This window comes from Melanerpes formicivorus, unplaced genomic scaffold (assembly GCF_026170545.1).
Source record: "Melanerpes formicivorus ecotype bairdi unplaced genomic scaffold, bMelFor1.0.p_v2 SCAF_17, whole genome shotgun sequence".
Taxonomy (NCBI): Eukaryota; Metazoa; Chordata; class Aves; order Piciformes; family Picidae; genus Melanerpes; species Melanerpes formicivorus.
Genome location: NW_027142369.1, coordinates 5611012 through 5631726, shown reverse-complemented (window position 1 = coordinate 5631726; position 20715 = coordinate 5611012). Strand labels below are relative to the sequence as shown.

At 40.8% G+C, this 20715-nt stretch overlaps 1 protein-coding gene across 7 annotated transcripts in view; it reads left to right on the top strand.

Moving 5' to 3' along the window:
- TTC7B (tetratricopeptide repeat domain 7B) overlaps positions 1 to 14049 on the top strand; it is a 118985-nt gene extending 104936 nt beyond the window's left edge. For 2 of the 7 annotated variants that reach the window (XM_068148770.1, XM_068148768.1), the window contains exon 22: positions 12932 to 14047. In XM_068148770.1, the coding sequence (XP_068004871.1) occupies positions 12932 to 13153 (222 nt within the window). In that variant the 3' untranslated portion in view covers positions 13154 to 14047. Of the gene's footprint in view, positions 1 to 12931 lie in introns of all 7 variants that reach the window. The other 5 variants (XM_068148769.1, XM_068148771.1, XM_068148772.1 and 2 more) reach the window with 5 other exon arrangements.
- Positions 14050 to 20715: the final 6666 nt, after the last annotated feature.

Below are 20715 nucleotides of genomic sequence, written 5' to 3'. Positions count from 1 at the left end.
ATTAACTTCCCAGTTTGCTTATTCTGATCAAATCCTAGCTTTGTGTGGGAGTACCTTTTCTGCCATTCTTGTGTTCTTTCTGCCAACTGTGCTCCAGTGAACTAGAAAAGTGACTCAAATGGACAAGATTCTGACACTCTGGGAAGCGGGATTCAAATCTATTTCAGCTGCCTGTCAGCTGACAAGAGTAAACCAAAGAGAAAAATGACATCTGGAATTACACTTGCTTTGCAGATTCCAGCCCTGTGAACTAATTTATTATACAGTTCAGAAAATGGATTTCAAGAGCCATAAACCAACCACAGCATATGATTTAATGTGCTGTGTCAATCAATGCAGTGATGGATAACCACATTAAACTCATATTTTTTGCCCCAACCTTTAACAGGAATGTGATACTCATCATGATGGCAAAGGCAAAATTAGTAGTGGAAAGTAAAGTATTGGAATGGTGCCAAATATTTGTTGATGGAAAAGGATAGAGGAGTTGTCCAGAATTCTGAAAGAACTAGTAAATTAAATAAATTGGAAGTCCAGTAATATTTGGAAAAACATAACATAAGAAAAGATTGTAGGGCAGTTAATATGCTGCCTCTACTTGGGAAGAGCACTTACAGGAGAAAGACATCAGTTTGATTAAAAGCGAGATTTGAAGACCCTTCAGAAAAACAAATACAATGGCTTCCACAAATGCCAAAGCAAGACCAAGTGTTTAAATGACTGGGAAGGACAAGGAGCTGCAGAGTAGTTGATCTGAGCCTACCATCTCCATTGTTCTCTATTGCTGTTACCAACATCATCGTCTCGTCAACAGTGTAGTCTCACCTTTAGTTTTATAAGCCTAGAGATTTCTCCTTCCCTTCCAGAAGCTGATAGTCTTCGTGCTCCACTACTTCATGTCCCCAGAATACTGCCATGCCCAGTACAAACAGTTGGCACTGGCCAATAGGGTGAGTGGATCCTCAGTGTGAGCTAAAGCATAGGTTTCACTTGAGGTTTCCTCTCAGTCTGGTTGACAAAACTGGCCTGTAGCTTTGCATTGATGGTGTTCTTATACACAGTGAAAACTGAGGTGTCTGAGAGTAGGAGGAAACTTTAATTATATATGTTCCTTGTAAATAGGAGAGGAATATGCGTAATTAAAGCAAGGCTAGGTGACTTTGGCATGGGAACAAATGACAACAAACCGGCTAGAGAAAAAAAATGGTAAGGTGATTTGAAGAGGTTTCCTAGCACTTACAGTCTGAACACTGTGTAACAACAAATCATGTGCTAAGGTTATCTCTAACAACAGGGGAGGAAAAGGAATGACCTAGGAGGACCCCTCTATTGAACTGTAAATAACTTATTGTTTGCAAGTTTTAAGTAAAAAATTAACAATGATTCACAAAAAGACTGTTGTGAGAAAATTTGATAGGCTTGTATGGAGTTGAATTATAAAAGGTGGGTGGCATTTAATTTGTATTTATGTTATACTTTCAGGTTGTATTAGCAAAAGCTGATTTGTTGAGGTACATTAATCTTCTTTTTAGTGCCTTTTAATTACTTTTTTCCAAAATACTGCTGTTTGGATTTCAACTTCATCAGGTTTTGTGAAAGGCAGATCTGTATATAAAATAAATGCTTTGTTTTGTATAATTTTTCTGAAAGTGCTAAAATGATCAGTGGTTGAACCACCTTCCCTGTGAGGACAGACTGGGAGAGTTGGGGTTGTTCTGCCTGGAGAAGATAAGGCTTCAAGGAGATCCTACAGGGGTCTTCAAGTACGTAACAGGGGCCTACAGAAAAGACGGGGAGGGATTCTTTATGAGGGCATGTAGTGATAGGACAAGAGGTAAGAGCTTCAAACTCAAAGAGGGGTGGTTTAGATTAGATATTAGGAAGATGCACCAGATGACAAGTACTCCAAGTTCAGCACTGGCCATAATATGAGGACTAAGGTTGTACTCTCTTATGCCAGTGGTGATGCAGTACTTGCTGAAGCTGTAGCCATCTGACTAGCACAGGGGGAATCACTTTGGTTTTACTGTGCCTGTAGATACAGCATATGAAAACAGACAATGTAATTTTCAGATGGAAATAAGTTGGATAATCACCGAAGTCACTAGCTGTTTCACTCTATCAGTAAGGTGTTTTATTTGTTTCCAGTGTCCTTGCCATAGACAAATTAACTCTCAAAATACAGTGTGGTGGTCATGCTGTATTTTTAGAAGTTTATAGGACATTCATAAAAAGTGAAAATCAAAATTAAAACACACTTTTGCAAGTTGGCTTAAAAGGAAAAGAGGTACCCCAGAAGCTTCCATCTTGGTGGGAGGCTCCAATCAGCAATTCTAAAAAACCATTCTGAACCTTTCTGCATTATCAGCCGTGAACAGTAAGGAACTAAAAGGCAAGCACATCGCTGTTGGACGGGGTCGGTCAGTTTAAAGAGGGTTATAAATACACAGATGCACTAACAACCACTCACGCTGGCAATGTAAAGATCAGTGTGTAACAAAGCCAAAGTTGATGTTTTAAAAATCTGTTGCCAAGCAGTAGATTTTCTCCTAGCAACTAGTGTTTTGCAGCAGGGGAAGCAATTGGATACCTTAGAGGGTATGTTAGCATTGGGGGAAGGGCAAAGAAATAATAAACTGGCCTTGGGAGTTTGCTTCAGCAGTCACACAGAGCACACAACTCAGTTTCTGGGTGTGTTGAGATGGAGGAAGGCAAGCGAGGGGGACAGGCAGGAAGTGGCATGTAGAACACCCAATGTTTTGGGATAGGCAGTGAACAAAATTGTTGGCTGCATGCGTAGGTTCATATTTGTTCATCAGTTGCTTGATTTGGTTTAGTGAGTGATCGGTTGCAGTGTTAGCAAATTAAAAAAACAACATACTGAGCTGCTAGGAAGTTTTATTTTGAGCATTTTTGAAGAAATGCACTTTTTATTAATCAAAGGAATTGCAATGTTAGAGAAAATGAGATAAGTAACTTTGTATTTTGCATTTTGGAACCAAATTACATATACATTGCAGGGTTTTTGCAATTAAAAAAAAGCATGTATTTATCTATTTTGTGGGAAATTGTCTTTATTTCCAAGACAGTCTAGTTGGTTTTAAACCTTACAATATGAGCATCCTTCAAAATATTTGCATTAAAATGCACCTGTGTCTGTCATTGCAGGCATAGAACTATGTTTATTCATCTAGAATGGCTTGTTTCCAACTGATGCACCAGGTCATGATTTTTTCACACTTGCAGATGCTACAGATGCAACTCCTCGGTGTATGACTTCAAAAGGAGCTAAATGATATCTTGCATGAAGTCATACTTGCATGACTTTGTTCTTTGTACTTCCATGTTTTAGCACAAATTCATCAGCTAAAAGGAAAATAGGAGAGCATAGGATATAAATAACGTGCTATTTCACTCTGCATAAGTGTAATTATTGATTATGGAATATATTTTTAAAGTGTATTTTAATCGCAGGGGATGGCAAATATCAGCTGCAGAAGTTTTCATATTTTTTTATATATCATGATAAATTCTTGGTTTTGCCTCAGGACTGCTTCTGTTTCATTATTATAGCATAAAGCTGTCAAGTTTCTGGTAAACCTTCAAGTTTGATAGATTTGTTTGAAAATAGCAGCCACCTTAGCATATGCAAAATAGCCTGAAAAAGCAGCATCTAACAAGGGGCAGTTTTGTGATGCTAAAATTGCAGTGCATGTGGATTTGCAATGCATATTAAGTTTAGTAACTGCTTATGGTCATAATCCTTGATTTTCAAGTTTTCAGATTAGCTGGGATGTTTTTATCCTATCTTCCTGCACACCACAGTTAAAAGTTGATTGTCTTCCAGGCAGACTGGGATTTATTTTAAAATAAAATGGTGAATGGGGAAAATTACTGGGGAGTTGGATGTATTGAACTCTTTAGGCCTTTAATTGTAACTTAAAAAAATAATCATTGTTTTCCACATAGCTCCATATCTGATCATACTTTCACAGCTGGTAGCTTATTGGACTTCAGCAGGTGATCAGCAAACCAGGCAAGTAGTATTGCCATTGCTCTTCTGTATCCATCTCCATAGCTGTGTCTTTTCAGCTTAGCAGAGGCTGTGATTCTTAAATATGGGGAGCATCTCTGATAGTTTTTTTGCACGTTAGGTCAGCCACATTTCTTCTTCTCATATTCTCAATTTCATCCCATTACCAGTTTCCTTTTTGCAGAGTTACGAGGGAGTTTGATGCGCAGAGTTCAGCATCCTCTCTGAAGAACAAAAAAGTGCAAATGGACTCATGGTCAAAATTCCCATTTCATTCTTTCCACTTAGAAATAAATTTCATTGCTTTTGTCACAGAAAGAGTGATTTGCCATCAGAATGGGCTGCCCAGGGAGGTGGTGGAGTCACCATCCCTGGAGGTGTTCAAAAAGGGATTGGACATGGCACTTGAAGCCATGGTTTAGTTAGTCATGAAGTGTGGGGTGATAGGTTGGACTTGATGATCTCTGAGGTCTTTTCCAACCATATTGATTCTATGATTCTATGGTCTCCTACCTATGTTCTTTTTTTTCTTTTCTTTTTGCAGCTATTGCAAATCTTGTTTAGCACTAAAAGCAAATTTGAAAAGTTACCTTACTGGACTCATCTGAATGGCTGGTTTTAATCATCTTTTCAAAATCAGCAGTCAGTCATTGAAGCAGCTTTCGTTTTCTGTCCCACATTCATTTTCCTGGATGTGTGTTTTCCATTGACTGGCTAATTGTTATGACAGGTTTATTTTCAAAGAGGGAAAGCCCACTTACAGAAGAAAAGATACCTTCACAGTGAAGGCTACACTACATGTTTACTTAAGCAATTATGGCTTTGTAGAATTGCTTACTGTATCATGTTGCTCAGATTCTAAGTGGTAATATTGTAATATTTTATTAATACATAATGATGTGTCTGCTTACCGAAGGTTTTTCATGGCAACTGTGTGAAGCTGCACTTGGAAATTAGAATTCATTTGAATGTTTGCCTTGTTAAAAATGCTTACATTTGGCTAATGGACCATAACCTTAATATGTTGAACTTCAAGGGAAAAACAAAAACTATGCCAAAATATAATTTGACATGTGCAAGATACATATCAAAGTACAATTCTGGCTTATTGAAGAAGATATTCATTGTAATTATTGGCTTTGTTGTGCCATTACTATAGACTACATTTTAAAGGTCACTTGTTTATCTAGGATACTAATTTATATAACAACATAACCATAGAATGAAACTATGAGCAAAAGACTGTGAATATGGTGTGGGGTTTGTTGTTTGGGTGGTTTTTAAAAAAGGCCTCATGGATTCAAAAGATTTCAGGATCAGTTAATTTTGTCACACTGGTTTTCTTATTTCAGAAATAAGACAGATAACTTTGTGGTTTTAATCTTTATACTGCTGAACAGTTCTCTGTTCTTTTCCTTTTGTGTAACCCAAGGAATCAAGAGAAAGTAATTCATGCAACAGAAGCATCTAGCAGTAATATTACATAGGCATAAAAGTTTTCTCACCCTTTCCTCTCAATGCAGTTGAGGGAGAACCTCATACTGGAACAAGAGTAGTAGAAGCTCCCTGGGTTCTCTAGACAAGTCTCCTCCTCAGAACGTCAGAGCATGTAAGCTCTTCCTGTAGGACCTGGTCTTAACACTATTCTGCACCCTGCAAAGGCTGTTCCAAAATCTCTGTGTTCTAGTTGACAGGAATGTTTTCACTTTTATTTGGTAAACTTCCTTGCAGCCAATTCATACACATGTACTCTTGTGCCAACATTATTCTCTTAACTAAAACAGTTTTCTCTATTCCACTCTCTCCACAGTTTTTATAGTAAGTAACTTCGTGTTCTCTCAGCTTTTGATTTGCTAGGTTAAACAAACTAAGTCTGTTAGTCTTCTATTGTAAGTTAAGATTTTTATTGATTACCTCATTAGTTATTTTCTGTGCTTGTTCTTGTTTGACCTTTGTTGAATAGAGGAGAGACTACACAAGGTGCCAGAGGTCCTGCTACAGCTGTGTATGGCGCAGCTGCTGAAGTCTCTGTTGCCCTTCTCTCTACTGGAAGCCTATCCTGATGTCACTTCAGTTTTCCTCTTTCACACTGACATCTTTTGTTGCCTGATGTATGCAAGTCCTTCTCCCAGGCTGCTAGGTTGACAGGCTTCCAACACGCCACAGAACTTCTGTGTTACTGCTGTGTTATTTTTCACTTGTTTTACTGACTTTTGCCATATTTCTATTATTCCAGTTCTCATAATCAGCCTATTGCTTCTTATATCATATTCTCTTAACTTTTTCTTCTCTAATTGTATCATCCCTCTCAGAATTCTTGTGATATTAATTAAAACACTAAGTAGTCCCAAGATAGTATCCAAAAAAAGATATAATCCCCATTTCTTAATGCATGCATGATAAGTATGAATGAAGGTTATTCAGCCAGATGTTTTGGATGGTCCATTAAGACATTTCTGTCTAATTGGACTCAATAGCTGGTTTTTTTCTGGGTTGTATTTGCGTAGGTACCTAGAATATACCGATAAACACAACAAATTACTTCTGTTTTGGCAACACTGTCATGGCCTTCCTTTAGGAGTTGTGCCCTCTTTGGCTGAGCCTTGTGAAAACAAACATTGCATAGGTGGTTTGATGAAATGAAGTGTGAGGTTGACAGTCAAGGGAATAAACACTTGTAAAACCATTGACTAACTACATGTGGCCGGTTGACGTTGCCCCCTTAAGAAAGGGAATATGGTGGACGGAAGTTGGTAAACGGAAGGAATAGTCTAAACTAATTTCATTGGATGAGTGGGAGGAAGCACTTTTCTGAGCTGGGACTATACTGAGTTTCTCCAGCACCTTATCTTCAGTCTTGCTTCCGCCTCTTCTCCGTGCAGCAGCTTTCTGTGCTGGGCTTTCTGCCAAGGCCTCGGCCTTGAAAACCAGATAACAGGCCTGTATACTAACTCCCTTCCAATTAACACAAACTGCTTCTAACTTTTTTTTCCTCTCTTTCTCTTTCTATCCCATTCTGGGGAAAGGGGGGGAGAGAGGGGAGAGCGGAGGTGGGGGACCCCTCTCTGCCGAGAGGGATTACTCTCATTTCTGTGTTACTCTGTTGTATATCTTTGTATATATTGTAGATATTGTAAATTTGTAAATATTCCCCTGCATTCCCTACATCGCTTTGTAAATATAGCTCCACTGCTTTGCTAATTCAGCTTGCGAGTTTTTTTTTTCCTTTCCCTTCAATTTTTACCTTACAAGGGGGAAGGGAGGAGGCTTCTTGGCCTTACCCTTCCACCCACCACATTTTTTTTATTGGCGTACCCAACGTGCGGCAGATAATTAGTTTAATTTATTACTTGATTGATTTAGTGTTTTCTAGCTGAATTAGCAAACATGAAGGTGTTGTGGTTTCTGGAGTCGAGGTTACAGAGGTTCAGAGGCTAACTATACTCCAACAGAAAAAGAGATCTTAGCTGCCTATGAAGGAGTAAAAGCATCTTCTGAAGTGATTGGAACTGAATCACAACTTCTCTTAGCTCCCAGATTACCAGTTTTGAATTGGATGTTCAAAGGCAAAGGATCCACACCACATCATGCCACAGACTCAACCTGGTCTAAGTGGATGGCTCTGATAACACAGAGAGCTCGAATGGGCAATCTTGAAAGACCTGGTCTAGTGGAGGTGATCTCAAGTTGGCCTGAAGGTATCAACTGTGCTAAACCTCCAGAGGAGAAAGTAACTCGTGCTGAGGAAGCTCCTCCTTACAATGACCTTTCTGATGATGAAAAGAAATATGCTTTGTTCACAGACGGTTCCTGTCGTCTTGTTGGAAACAAGCGAAGGTGGAAGTCTGCAGTGTGGAGTCCAACACGCCGAGTTGCAGAGGCAAAAGATGGAGAAGGAGAATCCAGTCAGTTCGCAGAGGTAAAAGCTGTCCAGCTAGCTCTCGACGTGGCTGAACGTGAGAGATGGCCAAAGCTTTATCTCTACACCGACTCATGGATGGTAGCCAATGCTCTATGGGGTTGGCTAAAGAACTGGAAAAAGAGTGGTTGGCAGAGAAAAGGAAAACCCATTTGGGCAGCCAACCTATGGCAGGACATTGCTGATCGAATCGAGAGAATTCCAGTGAAAGTGAGACACATCGATGCTCACATTCCTAAGAGCAAAGCTACTGAGGAACAGCAACACAACCATCAGGCAGATCTAGCTGCAAGAGTTTCTCAAGTAGACATGGACTCTAATCTTGATCTCGACTGGAAACACCGAGGTGAGATATTCTTAGCTCGGTGGGCTCACGATTCGTCAGGACATCAAGGCAGAGATGCAACATACCAATGGGCTCGTGACAGATCCATAGACATTTCCATGGATGCTATCACACAAGTCATCCATGACTGTGACATTTGTGCTGCTATTAAGCAGGCAAAACGACTTAAGCCCTTGTGGTATGGTGACAGATGGTCCAAGTACAAGTATGGTGAAGCTTGGCAGATTGACTACATCACTCTACCACGTTCTCGTTCTGGTAAGCAGTACGTGCTTACTATGGTAGAGGCAAACACTGGATGGTTGGAAACTTATCCAGTTCCACATGCAACTGCACGCAACACCATTCTCGGTCTGGAGAGACAGATCCTGTGGAGACACGGAACTCCAGAGAGGATTGAGTCAGACAACGGAACTCATTTCAAGAACAACCTTGTAAAGAGCTGGGCAAAAGAGCACGGTATTGAGTGGATATTCCACATTCCCTACTATGCACCAGCTTCAGGGAAGATTGAACGCTACAACGGTTTGTTGAAGACCACTCTCAAAGCCATGGGAGGTGGATCTTTGAAAAACTGGGAAAAGCATTTAGCACAAGCAACCTGGCTGGTAAATAGTAGAGGTTCAGTGAACCGAGCTGGACCTGCACATTCAGATTTGCTACGGAAAGTAGAAGGTGATAGAGTTCCTGTTGTTAGAGAAAAGAATCTGTTAGGTAAAACTGTTTGGGTATTTTCACCCTCAGGAGAGGCTAAACCTATCCGAGGGGTGGTTTCAGCTGAAGGTCCGGGTCACACTTATTGGGTAATGCAAGAGAATGGTGAAATTCAGTGTATTCCACAAAGAAATTTAACTTTAGCTGAAAGAGGTTAATTTTGAACTGTTGTACAGCTACATCGCGCCCAAAGGAAGAATCAACGAGGAGTCTACGATGCACGAACCCTAAGATCCCTGAGAGCCCTGAGTCAACTAAGAGACCCTGAGAATCCCTGTTTCCCTTTTCTTTGCTTCGTCGGCGAAGAAATGAACTGTTTTCCATTTTTCTCATTTTCTGATTTTCTTGGACTTTTGAATCATCTACATCTGAGCATAGCCGGAATGGACTATGAACTTTACTCACAAACTGTAAATATCGTTTTGGATTGGATGGACAGTATGAACAGCCAATGAAATTGTTTAGAAGGGGTGGACTGTGGCCGGTTGACGTTGCCCCCTTAAGAAAGGGAATATGGTGGACGGAAGTTGGTAAACGGAAGGAATAGTCTAAACTAATTTCATTGGATGAGTGGGAGGAAGCACTTTTCTGAGCTGGGACTATACTGAGTTTCTCCAGCACCTTATCTTCAGTCTTGCTTCCGCCTCTTCTCCGTGCAGCAGCTTTCTGTGCTGGGCTTTCTGCCAAGGCCTCGGCCTTGAAAACCAGATAACAGGCCTGTATACTAACTCCCTTCCAATTAACACAAACTGCTTCTAACTTTTTTTTCCTCTCTTTCTCTTTCTATCCCATTCTGGGGAAAGGGGGGGAGAGAGGGGAGAGCGGAGGTGGGGGACCCCTCTCTGCCGAGAGGGATTACTCTCATTTCTGTGTTACTCTGTTGTATATCTTTGTATATATTGTAGATATTGTAAATTTGTAAATATTCCCCTGCATTCCCTACATCGCTTTGTAAATATAGCTCCACTGCTTTGCTAATTCAGCTTGCGAGTTTTTTTTTTCCTTTCCCTTCAATTTTTACCTTACAAGGGGGAAGGGAGGAGGCTTCTTGGCCTTACCCTTCCACCCACCACACTACACTGAGACTTCATGACTCCAGACTTGATGAGGAATCAGCAAGATGTTGAAAATAACTTGCAGCAAAGAAGAAAGTTGAAAGCACTTTTGCCCCCTGTTTATTAATTCCCAGGGGGTTTTGTTTTGTTATGATGTGACCCTTGTGTAGAGCCTTGTTTGCAGTGACTACAGCACCTCCCTGTTGCAGGCAGTACACAATAATACTCCTGTGTTTGTTTTGGTTTTTTAGAGAGCCAGCTTCTGTCAGCTCTTGAAGTTGAAAAGTCCCTTGAGCCCCAGTGATGGCCTGGGCACTGTAAAGGGCCACTGACCTTTTCTTAAGCAGAGAGCATCTAAACTCCACAAATCTATGAGTAATGTTAACTATTTGAAGTGACTTGTATAAATATCAATGAATCAGAGACATGAGGCACTGCTTTCACTTCTTGTAATGATGGCACAAAAAAGTCTCTTTGTTTCTTCAGAGATTCCCTTCACTTTCTGCCTGTGCCATTTCTGATTAGAATTTTCTCTTGGAGTTTTTTGAGTTACAAAATCAACCTCTACAATGTAGAATTGGCTAAAAGAAACAAGATTTTTTTAGAGTGTTTGCAGCATAAAGACTTCCTGAACAGACAGAAGCTGCAGTCTTAGAGGCGATCAGTGGTTTGCCAAAAAAAAACCCCAAACCAAAACAAAACGACAATGCCCGAAAGAACCTCAGAATTCACTGCAAACCAAATGTGAGGGAAGATAATTAAATAAAAATTCATACTGAGCTGCAGGGTGAAAAAGTGCACAAACATTGGAAGCTTTGGGAACTTTTTGTTAGAAATAAATGTGAATTTGGAATAGGAATAGGAATAGGAATAGGAATAGGAATAGGAATAGAATAGAATAGAATAGACCAGACCAGACCAGGTTGGAAGAGACCTTCAAGACCATCGTGTCCAACCTATCATCCAACACCACCTAATCAACTAACCCATGCAACCAAGCACCCATCAAGTCTCCTCCTAAACACCTCCAATGATGGTGACTCTACCACCTCCCTGGGCAGCCCATTCCAATGGGCAATCACTCGCTTTGTGTAGAATTTCTTCCTAGCCTCCAGCCTAAACCTCCCCTGGCACAGCTTGAGACTGTCTCCTCTAATTTATCAGTCTCTTGTGGCAGAGCTTGTGAAAGGCACACAATACCAGGGAAGATCTTTCTTTCTCCTATCAGTATCCCAAAAGTTTCTTAAACAACTGTGTTGAGCACTGCATCATTTTAAAATGCACAAAACCCAAATAGATTGCTTTAGATTCCTTAGGAGCTTATTTTATAGAATGGGTGTTTTCCTACTCATATTACTTATTCTTTACTGAAATTACTGTGTAGCAGTTTTGCCATTTCCAGGTTCCAACATGTTTTTTTTGTTTTTTTTTTTAAGTTTATGTGCCTCTTTATAAAGAGGATATGGGGAGAATGCTTTCTATCTAGGCTTTAGACTGCCATGCCAAGTCTGAAGATGAGCCATACGTCTCTTAGGTACTGCTCTGTGTTTATGCAGAGGTGTTCTGTTGTTCAGGCCCATCTCCTGCCATAAAGCAAGAGGCCTAATGTTACTCAGTAAATAAATGTTGTTTGTACATCTGCTGCTAAATAGGTTAAGGCTGGAAATGGTAGCTTTGAGATTTTATTTCCAGGTAGGAAGCTAAGAAAAATAAACAGTGAAGGACTAGGATAATTTGTATTAATTCCTGGGAAATCTTAGAAAAGGAGTATTGGGAAGGTAGGGAGAGGTAGGGTTTTCTGCCTAAATGGTTTGGGGTTTGTTTGTGTTCTTTTCTGAAGAGTTCAGTACAGAGAGCAAGCTTATGCTGACAGCTGGTAAAATGGAGGTGAGTTTTCTTGGATGGATTGTGGTGCAAGGTCACCGAAGGAAGTTGCTGCATGATAAACATGCCTGCTGCTTCTCCCTGTGGTCTCTAGTGTAATGCTTAATAGAGCAAAGTTGGGCAAGGACTGTAAACAATTTGGAATGTTCTGTGCCTCTGAATTTTAATGAATTCACCCAGGAGGGAGATCTACAAACTGGACATTCACAGTGTATGGCATCCAACCATCATTCTGAGAGAGTTAATGGATCACAGGGTATTTTAGCTTCTAGATCATTTGTTTGAGCTCAGCCTATATCTGTAATGAACAAATGTCACCATCCTTTTGATGCTCAGCATGAAATGAGTCTAATTTTCTCACCATTGGTTCTTTGGAAGCAAAGATCATTGCTCCAGTATTGCTGCCTAAGGCAGGGGTCTTCATACCATCCCAGCCTGAGACACCAGTGGAAGACTGAATGAAAGAAACTCCCTCTGAAGAGCTATGCACTCAAAATCTGCAAGTTTTCAGTAATGCTAAATAGCTTATATTCTTAGAGAAGTATAATGGCAGGCAAACAGCTAGTATTTGCTCTAGTTCTATCGCCTGGAAATCTCAGATAACATTATTTTCCATGCAAAAGAGGGCAGATGTAATATAACATGCTTCTACCTGCAAAATTTGATTGTTTCCTTTGGTCTTGAAAAGGAGAGCTTTGTATCCTTAGCAAGCAGAGAAAATAGTCTGGCGTATTTGGAAGAAAAAGTATTACCAATCTTCAAATACCTCACTTTTAGTTAGTATAAAATACTAACCACACACACCTCACACAGGAAACAACGAAACAAACAAACAAAAACACACACAAAAGAAGTATTATGTAATCTGTAGCGCTTGGAACCCAGCAGCTATGTACATTTATTTTGCTGTTGTGACATATCATTTGAGCTTCAGGAAAGTCCTGCTGGCTAACCTCAGTTTTTCCATTGTTTTCTTGAAGGCTCTGATACTTCACCAGCTTGGGCGCTATAGCTTGGCAGAGAAGATTCTCAGAGATGCTGTCCAGGTGAACTCCACAGCCCATGAGGTCTGGAATGGCCTGGGAGAGGTGCTGCAGGCTCAAGGCAATGATGATGCTGCAACTGAATGCTTCTTGACGGCGCTGGAGCTTGAAGCTAGCAGTCCTGTGGTCCCATTTACCATCATTCCCAGAGTCCTTTGAGACAGCATCTGGATCCAATTTTGGTCTGACTTCTGGGTGAAGAAACCTGGTGTGTCAGGCTGCCTGGTGACTGGTTGGTTTGAAAAACTTTATAGCTGCAGGTAATAAACTCCAGTCTTTTGCAGGAAAGTGGCCAAAACAGTGACATTATGCAATATATTAATGTTAGACTGAGAGGACAAAGTGGCTAGCCAGAACCAAATCACTCATATCCCCTGCATTTTTGCCCTGGTAGTTTTAAAACATCGTTATCTTGTTCATTGATGATGTGCCATATTTTGTTAGTGATACTTGAGTGTTACATAAAATTATAATGGAATCAGCTACCAAATGTAGGATAAGTTAAAATTCAGTGGCAGAGCAGACTATTTTTAACGAGGCTGTTAATAAATTTTTTGTCATCCTGCCTCTCAACCTCTTCTGGCTCAAAGTCAAAATGTGAATTTTCTGTTTCCGTCTCTATTTTAGTCCAGGCCAGAAAATCAGTTGAGTTCTTGTTTCCAGTTGTTAATAACTGTGATGTGTGGCTGTTATCTCTATTTAGAGCAAAGGCTGAGTACAAGAATATTTATATTTTACCAATGTATGCCTGTTACAGAAAATATATTAGTTATTTAAGTTTAACTTTTCTATGTGAATTCAGAGTTTATTTATCAATGGAAATATGTAAAAAGAAACCTCAAATGGAATATTTACCGACATTCCTTATACATGACCCACACTTGGCTAAATGGGAAGATTATGTTAATAATAAAACCATTTTTAAATGGAACCATTCCTGTGTCCTACTGAAGAACCCTGGGGGGGAAATAGATGGCTTGTGAACACGTTGTTATGATACAGGGCTTGTGGCTGGCTGGCTTTAAAGATGAATGATGCCAAAATTAAATGCCCTGAGGCCAGACTAAAGAAAAGAAGCTGATCCGCTCTTTGCCAATGGTTTTGTTTTCTTAGATTTCAGGTTTCTTCAGATCTTCAGTTCTTCTTTTTATTTTTTCCACTCCAGCTCTTGCTGAAGCCTGATTTCCCTGCCTCTACATAATGCATGGGCTTCTACATATACCTCAGTAGTGCTTGAGAAGAACATGTTAAATATTTACATGCTGTTCTTCGGTTTTCTTTACTTGTCTTCATAATTCTTTCTCAACATCTCCTGCACTTTGTGTCCCTGGAAGGATAAGTTAGCTGGTAACCTATTACTGCCTGATCAGAAGTAATAGGGCTAAGTGTTCAGTAGACACACGCATACCAAGTTTCTCTCAGGTGTGTGGAGAAGAGTTATTTGTTGCAACGAATATTCAGGGTGCATGAACTGGGGTAGTCTAGTGTCTGCTCATTTACAGTGTTGGAGCCTGGGAAGAATTCCAGGTTTCCCACCAGACTGGGTGCTTCTTGCCTGATTTATCACATGAAGCAGTTTTAAAGTGCTTAGCACAAGATACCAGATGATTCAGAAAAATAACAGCAAATGTTTGTCACTCACCAGAGAGCTTACTCACCTCATATGTATGGAGGATTCTCACTGCGACACAGACTCAGCACACTCCAGTAAGAATCTTCAAATGGCAGAAGGATTAAACCTGGGGTAGCTCTACATTTTTGTCTCTCTTTTTCTCTCCCTGTCATTTCATGTGCCCTTTAGGCTGAGGCTACTTAAAAGCCAGTAGAAATTGTGTCATCTTGCTCACTGTGAAACCATCAGCATTTTCATTCCCCTTTTAAAGCACCTGTTTTATATGTTTTCTTCCTATTGTCCTTGGTTTTTGTTTTCTCTTTCCTATTTGCCAACTGTCCTGTCTTTTCTAGTCCCTGCTCACAATACATGCTCCTCCCCCTGCCTTGCAGAATCCACTGCATGGTACCTGGTATGCCAACAGGGACTGCAAAACTTGTATTTGTTTAATGCAATTCCTCCTGAGCCTTCCTGCTAATACCTTTCAGTTAGTTAAATTTGCAATACCTTTCACAGTCATGCTTCAATATTTATTCACCCTCTATTATAATATCAAAGCTTTTCTAACAAGGCACTTTGCACCTAGATCTGAGACTGGTGGCCTTTCTCAAGAGAGCTTCAGAAGAAGTTGAGAAGAGGAAAATTCTGTAATCACTGAATTTGTCTTTGATTCTTCTCATTTAATTTAAAGTCCTGGCCTCTTCAGATAAACTCCCAAAGTGGAAAGGTTAGCAGTCTCGTTGTGTCATATCTTTTATTAGTGGAGAAGTTGTCACCACTGTTGTGCGTATCAGGTGAGCCTGAATATCTGCTTCATTTTTCTTAGGCTGGAATCAGTTCTCACTGTAAATCCACAAACTTCTACCTCTTGTACTTCTTGGGAATAGCCTCAGCTACTCGTATTTTAAAATGATTTTTCACTGTAAGTGTGTACATTCAGGAGAAGTGGAAATCCTTGCAGCATATGAATTAAACAGGAACCCTTGTTTAAACACAGTTTTCAACTTAAAAAAAAAAAAAGTTACTAGGTTTTACAGCTGCTTCATTGTGGTTTAGTTTGCTGGTTTGTTTTTAACCAAGAAGGCCAAGAGTATTTTCTATCTCTTTTAGTGGATACACAGAAACATTTGCATTTTGCCATTAACTGTCAGACTGCTCTGGTATCTCAGTCACAGGAGTGAAGTGAGCAATGCCAGTGTGAACAGCCAGTCTAGGGGAAGCATTGCCCTTGGTGCCAGAAGGTCGGTGCCATCTGTATGAAGGTTGCTTCTGAACTCTGAGGCTGAGCAAATCTCTATGTGGATATACAGATTTATGGGTGCTGTTGTTCCCCCAGTTTGTCTCAGAAATAATAGCTATGAATGGTGAGATAAATGAGGAGGGGATCCATCTGAAAACTAAGCCAACCATTTGCTCCCTTGCCCCTGCAGGGTTTTACTAAGCTTTGAGTAGAAGCCAGATAAAGACTGCAGGTAGTTCTTTCATCTGATTGCTGCAGTAGTAGTAATGCTAACATGTGCAAGTGAAGACAGGACTTCCCTTCCACACAATCACCCGTACTTGAACCAGTTTTAAATGGTTATTAAATTGCATTGTCAAGCACTCCTACTGTATCACTGTAATGAGAAGTTGCACAAGCTTGAAATCTTCAGCCATCAAGACTGGAATAAGACTGGAATAGCAGGGTTCAGAGGAGCCTTCCCTTACTCTTCAGTGTGCTTGTGCTGCTCAAAATCGGTAATGTTTGGTGTACTAACCACGTGCTAGAGGGTAACAACCATCTCTGCTGCATGTTATAAAAGGTCTCACTCTTCAGCACTTAGAGTAAGAAAACATATTCAAGTAATTGTCTAAAATTAATGTCTATTTTTGGTGCAGATAACTCCACAAATTTAATTTCCTTTTTTTTTTGCTGTCGTGATTGATAGGAAATCACAAGAACAGGAGAACCAGTCTAAGCAGAAATAATCTGACTGTATCTGTGAAAACTTTTGTCATTAATTATATGCATTTTAAACCTCAAAGGCTATTTTTAAAAATGCTGTAATTTTCCTTGAAAAATGTGGTTTGTCTTGAGTAGGCTGATCTACCCTGGAATGCTGGTATAAGTCAGGGTTCCAGAATGACTTTGCTTATTCTTTCTTTGTTCCCGTTGCCAGTTAAAATGACATTTTTCATAACCATCAATTTGGCCACCATCCTTTCTCCTCTAGCATCAAGTTAAAACCCTTGTGTGCTAAAATATGCTTTCAGCAAGTACACTTCTCCAGCATTTTGTCCATTTAACCTCATGATCTCCAAACTCCTGTCCCTGGTCCCGCCAGCAGGCTATGCTAGAACGTGTTGCAATTCCACATGCATATGTGGGATCACAAATAGCTCGATGGTAAAAATCCTACTCAGGGAGAATAGGGAAGATAGCAAATATTCAGTTTCTAGCCTGCATGGTTGTCATGACTGATTATGTGAAACTTTATGGGAGACTCCGAGACTTGCAAAGCCAGCAAGAGGGATGAGGAAGTGGGACCTAAAGAGAACCAGAACGAAATGCAGCCTCAAACTTTTTGGGGAAGAGTATATGTGGAATGGGTGTTGTTCAGAATTTGCTCCTCCCCCTTTCAGGAACACATTGTCCTGATATGCTGGTTTGCTACCACCTTGGTCACCTGGTCTTTCTAGTTCCCAGTTTAACGCACTTTTGTAGTCTCCCTAATTATTATTTCAAAGAGAGAAAACTATACCTTTTAATTTCTAAACCCCTTGAAAAGAGGTAACAACTTCTGTCTCAATGTTCTTACATACCCAGTCATGGGACAGACAAGCACTACACACTGTACTGTCTTTTTAGCCCAGACACTTTCAGAGTACAGTGGCTGCCAGATGTGATCCTTCGGATGCAGGAACGGCAGGAGCACACAGCAAAGCTCCCAAAGGTAGGAGGGAGAGTGCTTTTGCCTTTCTAAATATGCATGCACTTAGAAAACTTGAAGAAAACTTATTTTATACTCAGTGTAAAAACCTATTTTGGACATTAAAGGGTCAGTGACACATGTCATTGTGCTGAATTCTTTGTGTCCTTGCATGAGCAGGCATCTCTTGGAGTGATTACCCTGTCTAGTTCATCCAGGTACAAATCTCTACAGCCTTCTCCCCCTGTCCCCACTGGAGTAGCATGACTAATGCTTGGCTCCCTCTCTGCCTCTAAAATTGCTTCCCCCAAAAGTGACTCTCTTCAGTATGAAATAACTGAAGGTACCCTGCCTCTCTGGCTTGGAAAAAGCAATCAGTAGACATAAAACTTAATAAGGTAATGGTAATATTTGTTGGTTATTTACCACAGTGATATGGCTTTAAAAAGCTGTGGAGTCGATGCTTCTGTATTTATTTCTATAGCTGTGCTCCCCTCTGCTGTGAGAGTGGTGAAGCTGGGGCACCCTCTGGCTGGTACAGCTGAGGAACAAACATCTGATCAGCATGTGTGCTGTCTGGCTTGCCACCCTAGAGAAAAAATGGATTTGCTTACCATTTTTGTAAGTGCAATTTTTTTCTACAGATGTGCATTCAGGTGCTCCTAGGCCACAGAAAGCCAGCTTGCAGCTGCATTTTATGCTTCTGGCAGAAAGTTTTGAGAGGATTCAGAAGTTGCTCTGTGAGTTCTCTTCAGCTCCTATAAGGCTGTCTCCTCTATAAGCAGGCTTTTCTTTTCCCAGAGAAAGTTGGTGGTGTCAGAAAAGGAAATTCTGACCTTAATTTTCACTTCCAGTACATGTTAGATCTATAATGAATAATAAGCTTCAGACTTTATTATTAGTGCAGGTTTTCCCAGGATTATTGTTTTCCAAATGGCACAAACTACTAGTGTAGGACTGGAGGGGGCAACAGAGGCCATAAAACATAACAAGTTGCTTCCTTGCTTCCCTTTCAACTACCTTGCAAAAAATCTCTCTTTACCTGGAGTAAACCAACAATCTTAAGACTGCACTTTCCTCCTCCTCCCCCTCTCTCCCCCTTTATAAGGGTCTTTTCCTTCTAATCCTGTTTAGGACAACACCCTCCTGGCTGCTGGAATGGGAAGCCTGCAATCTGCAGGGCAGTTCCAATGACCAAAGCACCCAGCAGCTACATTCACTGACACAGGACCTAAACACTCAAGCTAAAATCACTCTTCCCACACATTCTTTAGGAATAAGTCCCACTTCCTTGCTTTTATTGGTACTTGCCCCGACTGGTGGCCAGTCTGCAGGAAGCCAGGTTTCTAGTGAAGTGCTCCTGTCCACTGTCCTTGCCATCCCGAGAGGCCACAGGGGGTGGCAGCACCACTTGAAGCAGTGAATCACAGTGCACCTGTTTGCAAACAATAGCTTCATGATGCATCAGCCCATCCACAGATGTAAACAACCCGTTGTACACTTTCCATCTTCTACTGTCAGAGCATTCTGGCACATGCTTTAGCTGTTCTGGTTTAGAGTCTTTACCTGAGGGAACCATGAACTGCAAAGCTAAGCTTCAGCAACAGAAAGGGTTAAACAAATCGTGTCTTGGTTGGCGAATTATGGTACAACTTCACTCTGTGCCTGACCCAAATCAACATCAGCTGCTGTTGAATAGGAGACCTTGTCCCTACATCTGCTTTGCTGCTCATGTCTGGTGAATGTGAGGCTACAGAATGAGTCAGACCAGCTCACTGTGCTCATGGCCTTTAATTTTGGAGTTTTTTTACTGCAGAGGAGACAGTAAAAGCAGGGAGGTGATGTGAGCCCCTTTCAGTTTTGAGAACCTTCACTCTTATTTTCCTCACTGCTTTCATCAAAACAAAGGCTGAAGTAGAGTGGCAGAGTACAGGTTAGCTAGCGTGGCAGTTCCCAACTGAGTCTCACCCACCTGTATTCACAAAGGCTGCAGAGCATGGTGGGTATCTATTCCCAGCTAAGATGCCTCTTCTGTGAATATTAGCCTGAGGTATTATGCTACTGCTGTGTCTTGTTGCATTACAGTTTGAGACAAGGTGATAATAGAGATGCTCAGGAAAGTTAAATGCATTCATTACAACTGTGATGATGATAATCTGAGAGATAAAAATATACAACCTGCTTATGTTGGGTGTTCTTGTTCAGAAATAGTGTGGACTCACAGTAGCTTTCAATGTACCCTGAGAATTCGTAAGTTCATGATTAACACTAGCCTAGACCCATAGCTCCCAGCCATGTTAGAACTGCTGGAACAAAGGATGCACAGATCATATAGGTCACAACTGAGAAGACCCAAAATAGCTCTCATGGCCAAAGTAGCTCAATGCCTCTTAGCCTCACCCTGAGATCCTTATCGCAGACCTCAATTCCCAGTCTTTAGAGACTTGAATAGGAAGTGATGCTATTGCACAACTGTTTCCTTTCCTGGGCTAAAATGGACTTAATTTGTGATTCTTGGCTACTGTCACTACCAAACATTCAGCCCTGAATATCATGTGTTGCAGGTTTTCCATCATTCTCTTGCTGTAGGCACAAATTAGGCCAATAGTAACACAAGGCTCTGGCACACGATGGATTGACCATCCAAGCAGTCTAGCCATGCTGGTGAGATAGCTCTGTCAGCATCCAGCCTTTGCAGACATTTCTAATAGGATTGTCACTGGGTGTGATAATGCTGCAGTATTCAAAATGGAGTCTTAACTACATTTAGAGAGCAAGGCCACCTGTAGATCTTAATCTTGTTTGAGAGAGAAAGAATCTGTGCCAACCTACACCAGAGGTATTCTCCAGGGGCACAAGAAGCCCATACTGTTTTAATACCCAGAGAGCTAGCAGCAACACGGCAGCCTTGTACTGTGGCTATACAAACACACAGCAAGAAGGGCTTTGCCCTGGGAGCCACCTTCTATCTGGGAAGTCATGCAGCAATTAAATGCCTAAAAGGTTCTAGACAAAAGTGAGAAATTAATACGTTTTCAGAAGTCTTCAGTGTCAATCCAAGTCCATTCTCACTAATTTAGTGGGGACAGTAGCAAGACAGCTAGCAAGAGCTCCTGAGGGCTGGGATGTGCTCCAGGAAAGCAGAATTTTCCACAGTCTTGGAGGAACTGTGTGTTAGCAGTTCAAAAGCAGAAATAGAT